General features: G+C 43.3%; 1 protein-coding gene across 1 annotated transcript in view; it reads left to right on the forward strand.

Moving 5' to 3' along the window:
• The window catches only part of LOC149355578 (peptidyl-prolyl cis-trans isomerase-like 3), a 53,449-nt gene that overhangs the window by 26,460 nt on the left and 14,283 nt on the right, over positions 1-12,706 (forward strand). The window contains exons 5-6 of the mRNA XM_089583913.1: positions 1,626-1,693; positions 10,638-10,756. Coding sequence (XP_089440039.1) covers positions 1,626-1,693; positions 10,638-10,756 — 187 coding nt within the window. The remainder of the gene's footprint in view (positions 1-1,625; positions 1,694-10,637; positions 10,757-12,706) is intronic.

Raw genomic sequence — 12,706 nt, forward strand, 5'->3', positions numbered from 1 at the left:
GAGCGAAAACTGTGAAAGGGGCATAGTCGAATGCAGCTATGTTAACAAATTCACAAATAGCTTAAAAGTTAATTCTTTTTGATTTATTTAATTATTTAGTTGAACAAAATGCAGAAATGCTGAATAACTACATACAGTGATCAACAGCACAGTTGAAGTCGCCTCCACCTATCTTGCCTCGGTGTATTTTTAATCTTTGGCTAAATTTAGCTGGGACACTTGTTATACAAAATGTTTTTCAGATGCAAGAAGAAACAACCATTCATACCAAACAGCTAATTAAAACTTTCAACCGTTGCAAAAAGCTACTATGAACACTACAGTTCATGAATAGTTTTTTTCACAAGTTTTTGGCTGGTTAAAAGAAATATTTCATTAGGCAAACTGTTAAACATTAAAGGACATATTCATGCCATTGTGGTGACTTGCTGGTTAGGGTGCTTGGGTACTGACCCGAAACTAAGGATGCGGGTTCAATCCCGGCTGCGGTGGTTGCATTTCGGCAGAAGCGAAATGCTAGAGGCCCATGTACTATGCAGTCTCAGTGCACACTAAAGAACCCCAGGTAGTCAAAATTATCCAGAGCCCTCCACTACGGCGTCCCTCGTAGCCCGAAGTGACTCGGGCTACGAGGATGTATACAACGAAACAAACGAAGGATGTATACGTTCCCCACATTTAGTCTGCATGTGAGGAAAGATGAAGTGCTGTTGCAGTTGGAAGTTCCTGCACTGAGGTATGTGCAATAAAAATTCTTTAGTCCAGATATATAATAGTACAACTGTTGAAATAAAAAAATCTTTAGTCCAGGTATATATTAGTACAACTGTTAATTTTTTTTCAACTGTTATTAATTTCAAGACCCTAAAGAGTTCATGGATCCCACTTTAAGAACTGCTGCTGTGAAAGGATTTGCTGGGTGGTTCCCGGGCCATTAAATGTTCTGAACTCGTTAGTTTTTGACTATTGGTGAAATGGAAAGCATTTATTGGAAAATACAGTCAGTGAGTAATTGAAAACTAGTAATTCAAAATAATGTGCAGAAGTCTGAAAGCTGTGACTGCATATGCATACCCCGCCACGGTGGCTCAGTGGATACGGCGCTCGGCTGCTGGCCCAAAAGACACGGGTTCGATCCCGGCCGCGGCAATCGAATTTCGATGGAGGCAAAATTCTGGATGCCCGTGTGCTGTGCGATGTCAGTGCACGTTCAATAACCCCAGGTGGTTGAAATTTCCGGAGCCCTTCACTACGGCGTCCCTCATAGCCTGAGTCGCTTTGAGACGTTAAGCCCCAATAAGCCAAGCATATGCATGCACTTGTAGAAGGTAAATGTCAGGCACTACTACCCAGTGACCAAGTAGTGCACATGGTGGAATTTTGGCTTGGTTAGCTATGAAAATTAGGTTTTGCAGTAAGTCACCGGTGTGAAAGCTGGTAATGTGGCTGCAGTTTGAGAAATATGCTGTAAAGTGGGTTCTTTGTACAGCTTTATATCTTTTTTACTCACTAGGAAAAAAAATAAATGGCATGAGTAGCATCTGTATGAAATGTGGTATGCAAAAATAGCTTGGCTGTATTGCATGAAAAAGTGACTGATGCCTGATGCTGGTCTTTCCCTTCAGGCACTGGCAAAGGAGGCGAAAGCATTTGGGGTGTCAAGTTTGCAGATGAACTTCGTGATGACCTAAAGGTATTGCTACTCCTTTTACCAACTTGTGTTTCTCTTTGTGAAGCTGCACTGATAGTAAGGGATTCTTTTCAGTCTGGTTGCTTGTTACCATTTCTAGTCTTCTGGTTCTTCATCAGCCAAGAGTAGCACACTACAGGGCGGAGACCTCTTGCAGTGTCCTGCCATTTATTTTTGCCCTGAACTGTCCCTGTCCCTGTGAATTGTCTCTGTCCCTCCTCACTCGTGTCTGCTCTCGGTTAACGTCTTCTTTCTCTTTGTACCTCTCTCCCACTTGTCCAGACCACTGGTCGTCAGTTCTGTGCACTAGATGTCCTGCCCATGTCTATTTCCTGTAATTAATTTCAACCGAAATAATCAAAATACCATTTGTTCTAAGCTCCATGCTGTTAACACATTAAACCTGTCATTAACATCAAACCTGTCATTTTTACTTTAATGGCCGCCATGGTGGCTCAGTCCTTATGGTGCTCTTCTTCTGACCCAAAAGACATGGATTCGATCCCAGCCACAGCAATCGAATTTCGATGGAGGCAAAATTCCAGAGACCCATGCACTGTGCGATGTCAGTGCACATTAAAGAACCCCAGGTGGTCGAAATTTCCGGAGCCCTCCACTGCAGTGTCCCTCATAGCCTGAGTCGCTTTGGAACGTTCAAACCTCATAAAACCATAAACCATTTTACTTTTAATTTCTGCCTGCGGTGCTCTTAATTCCACTTCTAATCTTTTGTTAGCCTCTAAGTTTTGGCCTTATAGGTGAGTCCTGGTAAGGTGCATTGGTTACAGTTAGAGTTTTGTTTTGAGTGGTATTGGCTAGCTGCTTTTTGGTTAGTCCTATAGAGATTGCTCTTGCAAAGAAGCACGTTGAGGAAGGCACACTCGTTCATGTCTTTTATGTAGGCTCAGCTGACTCCTAGTCATATTTAAGGCCCCTAACTTTCTGAGGCGGAAAGTTTTAAATTCGTAATGCTTCAGAATGTGAACCATGGTATCGATGTTGTGCGAATTTTTTTTCCCGAGCTTTTCAAGGTAGCTAAAGGGACCTTCACCACATGTCATGAGAGCTCGTAGGAGAAGCCAGCTTTTCAGAGATCTTGGGGTGAAGCACGCTATGTGCAAGTGCTAAGGAGGAGGTGGCTATGAATATAGGGAGAAGGTGGTCTGGGTCGTTGAAGAAGAGGAGGTACTGAAGGAGTTGGATGGAGTAGGGAAAAGAGAGAAGGGTGCGCGTAGGACTGGGCAGCTCGAAACACCAAGTAGCGGCAGCTACTGCTGCTTCTGTGTTTTATCTGCCGATTCTGTATTTTAGTGCGCTGTCTTTGTTTCTTGGTGGGGGGGACCTCGTGTTAGCCTGAATAGTTTAAGATTGAATTATAGTCATAATAATAGTTCTTCTAAAATTCCCATGAGTTCCCAGACTCCCCCTAGTGTTATATTTGTGCAAATAAGGTAAAACATTAATTTCTTCATCGTACTGTCATTCCTGCTGAGGCCTGTGACAGTAGCATTAAAAAAGAGAATGTGGCTGTAGAAACACAGTTGCACGAAAAATGCTTGAGTCTGCGATTTTTCACAGAATTGTGAGAAACTGAGAGCCTTTGTCGTATTGGCTCTGTGTCACAGTAGTGCGTATTTTACTGCCGTGTGTGCTTCCTCTGTCGCATTTTCTTTATTCACTCCGTGTGCATAGGGCCTTGTGTGTGCATTGCTCCATGGGCAAAAGAAATGCTGCAGTGGTCCAGCTTGCATGACATTGCTCATTAGACAGTCATCGGCACCTTTCCTCTGACTGTGTCCTCACACTTGTGTGGCTACTAATATCACTACCCACTGTATTGCTGCATTTAAGTAGTGTGGCTGTGCTTGTGGCAGTGGCAAGGTGGGGAACTAGTAATCGCAGAGGGTGCCATTATATTTCTGCTGTTGCACTGTGGCACCCAGTGGAATTTAGGACACCGACTTTTCCTCTAGTGTGTTGACAGCATGTTGGGGTTAAATGGTCTGTGAAGCCTGTTTCCTAGTATTGCTACAGTTTTCCAGCAGGTTGCTGTGACATCTAAGCAGAGAGCTAGCCGCTGTAAGCAGACACAGTTCCTTAGACTTGCAACAGTTGTCAGAGCCCTAGTCTCATAACTATGTACGAAAAACGGTAAAAGGCACAAATTTACTGTATTTCAATATCCTGTATTTGTTCACCATGTATATTGCTGCCCTGCCTCTACCCTTCTTTACTATTGCTCCCCCCTTTCTTTCCCTCTCCCTGTCCTTTTGTTCCCGCTAGCCACAGCTCAGGTGCTCCAGGTTTCGATGGCAGATGCCGTGGCTGGCAACATCTGTTCCTTCCATATTTAATTTTATTAATAGATAGGCACTAACAACAACAACAAATTTACAGTATTTATGGCATGGGCACTGCAATGAGTGGCCTATAGTAGTTATGAATTTGAGTGACTCTCGAGCTATAGAAATGATTTTTGCTTAGTAATTTTGAACATAAAAGTGGTGCTGGCATTGCTTTGCACATTTAAGGGGGGATGTGGGGATCAGATCGCAAAAATTGTGAAAAAAGACGATTTTTGAAAAGTACACTTTTTGTCATCTCCAACACTGTTTCCTGAAATATTTCACCCAAAAATAAACTTTAAGCACTCCAAATTAATATATTTGTCGGCATCTGCACATAGACAGTGTGTGCTAGCTTAAAACTTTCAGGCTTGTTTTCTCGAAAGTTTGTTTGAGCTTAATACCTTGCTTGTGGAAAGCATAGCATAGCATTGGGTGCATGGATTTTTACCCCATTTGTTTTGTTGTGATCACTGAAATGTGGTCTGCATCGAGACAGACTCAGATTTACCATTTAGGCTCACATGTTTTTATTACATGGTAATTATGGCATGATACATTCTAAACATAGAGAGAAGGTGCATATTGTGTCTTTTATAAAAAAGAGCAAATATTCTTAGTAAATATTAAAAGCATTTGCAGACCTGTAGCCTGTTTTTTTTTTGTCATGCTAGGCTTTCCACAAGCAAGCAACATGGGGACAACATATAACAATGATAAAAGGGAACCTACTGAAGCTGTCATTGTGAAACTTTACATCTGATTGTTTGATGCTGTTTTAAGCCAGTCTGCCAAATTTCATTGCTCTAAGTCGAAAAATAGAAAAGTCACCTTCGATCCCCTCATACCCCCTTAAACCTTTCTAGGCAGACAGTACGCAGTGTCACTTCATGATGTTTCTTTTGCCACGGGCAAGACAAATAAAGCGCGACTCTAGACCTTGAGGACGAACAGTGCACACAGAGAAAGGGCGGAGCACACAGCAACAGTGCGTCCTTTCTTTGTCACTTATGTGTGCTATTCCTTCTCAGGATGACTTGCCAACTGGCCACACTCACCATTCTCATGCAACCTAATTGCGGCTGCCGCCGCTGTCTACATAGCTGTGGAATTTGAATATGGGCTTTATGAACTTGGCCGTTAGGGCACTACAGGTAAAAATCAGAAGAAAGAAAGTATGCTGGATTGTTAGATTACCCGCCCGGAACACTGCCAGGGTTTTGTCAGCTTGAAAGGTGACCATACATTGTGGAGAAAATCGCGAATGAAGTTCCCGATTTCTTTCCCATCCACAGCCCCACAAAACACTGGTGCTCTCGCATCATTTTTACAATGTTTTCCCTCTGGTGAGTCAGACAGAACAGCAAATATCCTGACCAGTAAGAGAAAACTGGTGAAAAGAAATCGGCTTTTCCACCATTCACACGCGCTTTTGTTACGATGTTTATCTTGAGATACTGCCAGCGTACTGTTGGCTGTGAAGCCCAGTTATCGCCTTCCATTTACAACAGGGGCCTCACTGTTTGCAAAAGAGCACAAATAACCCAGAGGTATTGTGCTTGGCTTGTAAGTTCCTGTGCGTGACGGCTCCATGCAGGCCAAATAGGTGGCATGCAGAGCCATTTGCACTTTGCATTTTCATATCCCAACGGCACCCACTGTGCTGCTTTCTCATTTCAATGCTGTACTTCCCATCCTCGTCAAAATAGTGTTCCATATGAAAGTGATGAGCCAGTCGGGGCCAGGGAATTCACTTGACCAGTTGCCTTTTCTGGAATTCTCAAGCGGTGTCGGTACAGTATTTTTCTCTTATGCAGTTTTCTGACTTACCTGAGCTCTGTTTTCGGTTAAGGGTAGCGTATTTGCAATCTTGGGACTCTATTTTCTCACTGAAGCTTTCTTTTGGCATTCTCCTTATTACTCAGCCTGGCCTGCACAAATTCTCTGGCAGTCCCAAATTTTATTAGCGTTTAATCGGTAAAGCAAAAGTTTGCATGAGCCGCCGCGGTGGCTCAGTGGTTATGGTGCTCGGCTGCTGACCCGAAAGACGCGGGTTCGATCCCGGCCGCGGCAGCTGGAATTTCTTTGGAGGAGAAATTCTGGAGGCCCATGTACTGTGCGATGTCAGTGCACGTTAAAGAACCCCAGGTGGTCGAAATTTCCAGAGCCCTCCACTACGGCGTCTCTCATAGCCTTAGTTGCTTTGGGACGTTAAACCCCACAAACCAAACCAACCAAACCAAAAGTTTGCATGAGGTGTGTAGTGCCAGCCCATCAAGCAGATTAATTTTGTTTGGAAAGAATGTGACTATTTTTGTTTGTTTTTAAACGCCTGAACTAACAAAAATATGAAAGAGTTTCGCAGTTCCGTATTTCATAAAACGCCTGCCCATGACCTCAGTGCTGAGTGTGTTTGTTTGAGGGATGTGGCTTGCTCTGGATGATACGCAGAGAGGTGCTCTACTGTCTTGAGTATCCAACAGTGTGTGAAGGATGGCTGCACCTCTTACCGGTGTTCATTGAATCACAGTTTTTCTGCCCCTATGTGTTCTAGGTCCCGGTCTTCAGGTTGCATTGCTCTACCTGCATGCTTGTATATTTGTCTGTAGGTCTGGAAATTATATACATTGCAGTTTTTATTTTACAACTTAAGGGGGGACAGTTGTCTTAGACCTATTTTCCTTATCTTTAGTCCAATCCTACTGAAACTGTACCACCTTGCTCAGTTTTTTATACTGATTTCAACAATGAAATTACCTTTCTCATAAATTAGTCTGTTCCCAATATAACTAATTTTAATTAGTCATTCATTAGTACCTTGGTGCAAAAAAAACTGCTCGATAAAAAATCATTTTTAATCCATGGCTATATAGTATGATGAGTAAAGAGTGCAGTAATCAAAACCATTTTTCCATTTTACCCTCAGTAATTTTACAGCACTTGGAATATCAATATTCAAGGTGTGAATGTAATGCATCGATAAACATTGCAAAATTATAAATTCTTGAAGTGCGACTGAACAAATCTGCTTCGATTATTGCACACACTGTGCCTTCAGCTTCCCTTAGCAAAGAATATGACATCTCTATCTGTCCTAGATGTTGAGATATTGACATACTAAGACAGCCAGATGTCCAAAATTTTCACAGCATTAAATTGTCTGCTCCTGCATAAATTCAGCCAACACAATGATCTGAACTAGATATTATGGTAAAAATGCTGATTTCTTGAAGGAAAAAATTGGTACAGTTCGAAAATAATAGCTGTAGATTCCACAAATGTCATTTTCTGAAAATCAATTTTTCGGTTATTTTTTGACCAGTGTCCCCCCTTAAGCCACAAAGACAATAACTCCAGACATTTGTTTGTTCCTTCTATTTTATACACATGACATGGCTCATGAAAAATGCATTAGTACTATTTTTGATCACTGGTTCCAGGTGTATTCCTGATTGCTGTGATGTTGGTGTGTAATAGCGTCAATACTGGAGTTGGCATAAATTATAGTCGTACCTTGCACTTCCTCTTGAACTTTGTAATTCTAGTTGCCAAGTATCGCTGTTGTGATTAACAAGCTGACACCTCAGAACTTCAGCATTTGTCATTGTGTAATGGGGTGCCTCAGATTATGTGCTTACTAAGGAAAGGCTTTTAAAAACATTGGGGAAGCTTTTTTTGTTGTTAATCAGGTATGGAATGCATGAATTATATTATACCAAACTTTAATGTGATCCAGGTCTCAATATATGAATGCATTTTCAGATCTTGTGCGGTTGGGGTATGAGTTGATTTTATCAGCCGCATTTTGCATGCTTTTAAAGCGAGGTAAACTTGCTTTAATTTGGTCTAGTTGAGGCATGCAGAAACGGCTGGAATGCCTTCGAATCGAGGAATGTTTCAGAAATTTGCTGCCCCTGTTTTACTTCAAATGAAAGTCTTACTTTTCTTGCGACGTTAGTAGTAGTTTGTAGTAATGGTTTTGCACTGTGCAATCTGGTTAGGATCGTGAACAGCAACCACAGGCCCTTGCTCACAGTTTTGCCTGAGCTGCAGCTGGTCGTTACTGCAGTGGAGTGTTGTAGTAGTAAGTGCTCCATGTCCAGACTCACATAGCTGCTCATACGCCAGGACGGTTAGTGCTTATATCAGAGTAACTAGTGGTACTACAGAGGAACACAGCTGCCTGTAGTACCACTAGTTACTCTGATATAAGCACTAACCGTCCTGGCGTATGAGCAGCTATGTGAGTCTGGACATGGAGCACTTACTACTACAACACTCCACTGCAGTAACGACCAGCTGCAGCTCAGGCAAAACTGTGAGCAAGGGCCTGTGGTTGCTGTTCACGATCCTAACCAGATTGCACAGTGCAAAACCATTACTACAAACTACTACTAACGTCGCAAGAAAAGTAAGACTTTCATTTGAAGTAAAACAGGGGCAGCAAATTTCTGAAACATTCCTCGATTCGAAGGCATTCCAGCCGTTTCTGCATGCCTCAACTAGACCAAATTAAAGCAAGTTTACCTCGCTTTAAAAGCATGCAAAATGCGGCTGATAAAATCAACTCATACCCCAACCGCACAAGATCTGAAAATGCATTCATATATTGAGACCTGGATCACATTAAAGTTTGGTATAATATAATTCATGCATTCCATACCTGATTAACAACAAAAAAAGCTTCCCCAATGTTTTTAAAAGCCTTTCCTCAGCTTTCGCAATGGTTGGGGCGTGAAAACAGGGCTAAAGACGTGATGAAGAAAACAACAGGTGCTGTCGTTGCCTTCGTTTTGTCTTCTCCTCTGTTTTAGTGCCCTAGTCATGAACCAACAAGTTCACACAGCCACCTTTTGTATGTGTGATTTGCACCCGCACGTAATTTGCGCACGCTGTACTTTTTACCCATATTTTTGTAAAAAAAACTTCTACATATTCCACGCTCTTTGCTGCACCAAATCACCAGCATGTACGTGGGTGTGCGCGAGGCAGGCTTGGGAAGATCGGCATGGCCGCATCGCCAGGTGCGGTTGCGAATACGCGAGTGGCGAAGGCACGAATTATGCGCCATTTACCTGGCTCGCTTGCGCTGGCAGTTGCTTTCCGAGACGAACAGTTAGTTGCATACGTGCCCAAAACCAAAACTACTGAACCGTTTGCTGTTCGGTTTGCCGCTAGTCAGCTGGGCCGCTCACGACAGTGCCGTTTTATTGCCCGTTAACTCCTCTGCCTCCCACTGCTGGCTTTGTGATTGTATTGCTGTGCGTTTGTTGCTTTGAGCTATGCACACGCCGTCATGCTATCCCATGGGGAGCTACATAACCTGGGGCAGGGCGGGGCGGGAGGGGGTATGCATCTTATATTTTGAGTCAACTTTTTTTATTTTTTCCCAATGAAGGGTGCAAGATGGGGGGTCTACGTATAAACTGCAACATGCAGTATGTATTGTGCATTATGACCTTTGTAGCTTTTTAGGACATGTTCAGAAAATGTTCGTGTAATTTGCACAGTCACATTTTGAAGCCCTAATTTAAAGAAAAAAAGTGTGCAGATTATGCGAGTTAATACGGTAGTTGACAATGGTGCACAGTAGGCATATGTGCTGTGCCCTTTTCAGAATAATTTTTTCTTTGCTGTTGCCGCAGGTGGCGTAGTAGGTGGGATGTGCAGCACAGGCAGTGTCCTCATAATGGAACTGGTCAATCTTCTAATCTACCCAATTCTTTCTGGCTCAAATCATTCGATATTTGATGCTTTAAGATGAAATAAGAAGCCTTTGTCTGCCCTGTAAAGCATGGTTACTATGGAAAGGAGCAGCTGATTTGACTGATGTAAAATTAATACAGTTAGGCTGTATCTGATAATACAGACAGGAGTAGCAGTGAACTTGGTTGGTAGTGAACTTGGTTGATAGTTACATTTATGGCTATAGCTGCTCTGTATTTCCTTTTTTCACTCTTAGAATTTCTACATAAAGTATTTGCGTCATGTACACAGGTTGTTTTGCTAGTGGACTGTCTGTGTTTGTTTGTTCACTCCCACTTTTGGATGTGTTCAACCATTTGGTGACTGATAATTCCGTGACACCTTCAGAGTCACCTAATGTGTATATTGGATGGCTTCATGTGTAAGAAAATACATTTCTGAAACAGAGTTGTTTGTTTAATGTTTATTGGCTAGTTGAGCATTACAAATCACATAAAGCAGGAAAAATTAATGGGTCATATTGACTTTCATTTCAGTTTTTCGTGGATTCAGCTCAGGTAGTTGCGCTTTCTGAATGAAATTTGTGACATTGTGGCATGCTGCTAAATATAACTTTCTCATTTGCATGTAGCTGAAGAATTTGCCAGCAGTTCTGTACATAGGCAGGCTAGGAGTGTTGTGCTTCGGCAGTAACACACCGCAGCACATGTCACATGAGTAAGATAAGATGGAACAGGCACTACTCTATATCCTCTCAACTCGCACTAAAATGTTCTGTACCCCCATTTTCTAGTCACTGCTTGTGGGACGTGTGAGTAGTCTGTGCTGCTCTTAGAGGAGTGTCCGACAATGTTGCCAGCACCTAGAGACATGCTGACCGCTTGTTGACTTTGCAGCACAATGTGCGGGGAGTGGTCTCCATGGCAAACAATGGGCCCAACACCAATGCATCACAGTTCTTCATCACGTACGCCAAGCAGCCACATTTGGACCTCAAGTACACCGTCTTTGGAAAGTATGCTCTTTCAAATCCTTGCACAGATCCTTATAAAGCTTGATTTGTGTGAAACAGCATCCGTAGGGTTGAAAGTTTGAGGAATTCATCTCCTTTGGGGCTGAATTTGTGGTCATGGTGAGCTGGTCCTCAAAATAATTTTTCAGCTGGGCAAGTAGGCCTCCAGAACGTAACCTGAATAATGTTTGAGAGGGAACACGTGGGGGGTCCTGGCTGATCTCATTTCTCTTGTGTGTTTGAGATGTTTGCATGTGATTCCACTCAGGAGCCTAATGTGTCAGCTCACAACCATGACTGAAAATACTAGCTATTCGTGAGGACTAAGCCCATTTCTGTGAGGTTGCCAGCCTAGTGTGCTAAGTACTTGGCCCCAAAGCTGTGCGAGAATGGATTGAAGCCAGGCTGTGGGCTGCAGCTGAAACTGGCTGTGCTGCATATGATGTTCAGGAGAAAAGTGGTGCAGCAGCCGTTCTGTTGTGAACCCATTGGAAAGGTGCGGCTTCAAACAAACTTCTGAAGCAGTATTCACACTGGGGCGTCACGTGACAGGAATATCACATATTCAAGAGATGTCATCATCATCATCAGCCTGACTATGCCCACTGCAGGGCAAAGGCCTCTCCCATGTCTCTCCAATTAACCCTGTCCTTTGCCAGTTGCGGCCACCGTGTCCCCGCAAACTTCTTAATCTCATCCGCCCACCTAACTTTCTGCCGCCCCCTGCTACGTTTGCCTCCCCTTGGAATCCACTCCAATACCTTTAAAGGTGCACTGAAGAGGAATCTGCACTCGTCTTTTTGCCGCGGGAACTCGATCTACACGTTCCGAGCATTCTTAGAAACTTCGACGTATTGCCCTGTGTGGCCGATTTCCCTAATTAAATCGAATTAACGTCCGGCTCCCGCCTTTATTTTTTGAATTCTCCCTGTACGGTGGGCGGAGTCGACCAACGCGTGGAGTGCCTTTAAACCAGCTCCGTGGAGGCTTTGCTTTCACTTTATTTTGTTTTTTAGGTTTCCGTGAATAAATAGTTTCATTTGCAGATAATATAACCGCAAAACAAACCCGCTGAAATAAAAATATGCGCGGACTATTTGCTTCTACGGACTACTACGTATTACTCCGCCGATGGCAGAGCGGCAAGCCACCACGGGACTGGGTGAAAGGCACTCCCCGCGTTGGTCGACTCCGCCGACCGTACGAGGAAGAATTAAAAAAAAAAGGCAGGAGCCGGGCGTTAATTCGATTTAATTAGGGAAATCGGCCACACAGGGCATTAAGTCGCAGTTTCTAAGAATGCTAGGAACGTGTAGATCGAGTTCCCGCGGCAAAAAGATGAGTTCAGATTCCTCTTCAGCGCACCTTTAAGGACCACCGGTTATTTTGCCTTCGCATTACATGCTCTGCCCAAGCCCACTTCTTCCCTCTTGATTTCGACTAGGATGTCATTAACTCGCGTTTGTTCCCTCACCCACTCCGCCCACTTCCGATCTCTTAACGTTACACCTATTATTTTTCTTCCCATAGCTCTCTGTGTTGTCCTTAACTTAAGCTGAACCCTCTTTGTTAGCCTCCACGTTTCTGCCCCATAGGTGAGTACCGGTAAGATACAGCTGTTGTATACTTTTCTCTGGAGGGATATTGGCAAACTGCCATTCAATATCTGAGAGAACCTGCCATATGCGCTCCACCCCATTCTTATTCTTCTGGTTATTTCCCTCTCATGATTCGGATCAGCGGTAACTACCTGCCCTAAGCAGACATATTCCCTTACTACTTCCAGTACCTCGCTACCAATTGCGAACTGCTGTTCCCTTGCTAGACTGTTGAACATTACTTTGGTTTTGTGCATGTTAATTTTTAGCCCTATCGTTCTGCTCTGGCTGTCTAACTCATTGATCACGCTTTGCAGTTCATGTCTTGAGTGACTTAGCAAAGCAATGTCATCAG

The sequence above is a fragment of the Amblyomma mixtum genome, chromosome 3 (genome assembly GCF_055824585.1).
Source record: "Amblyomma mixtum isolate Tamu chromosome 3, ASM5582458v1, whole genome shotgun sequence".
Classification (NCBI taxonomy): Eukaryota; Metazoa; Arthropoda; class Arachnida; order Ixodida; family Ixodidae; genus Amblyomma; species Amblyomma mixtum.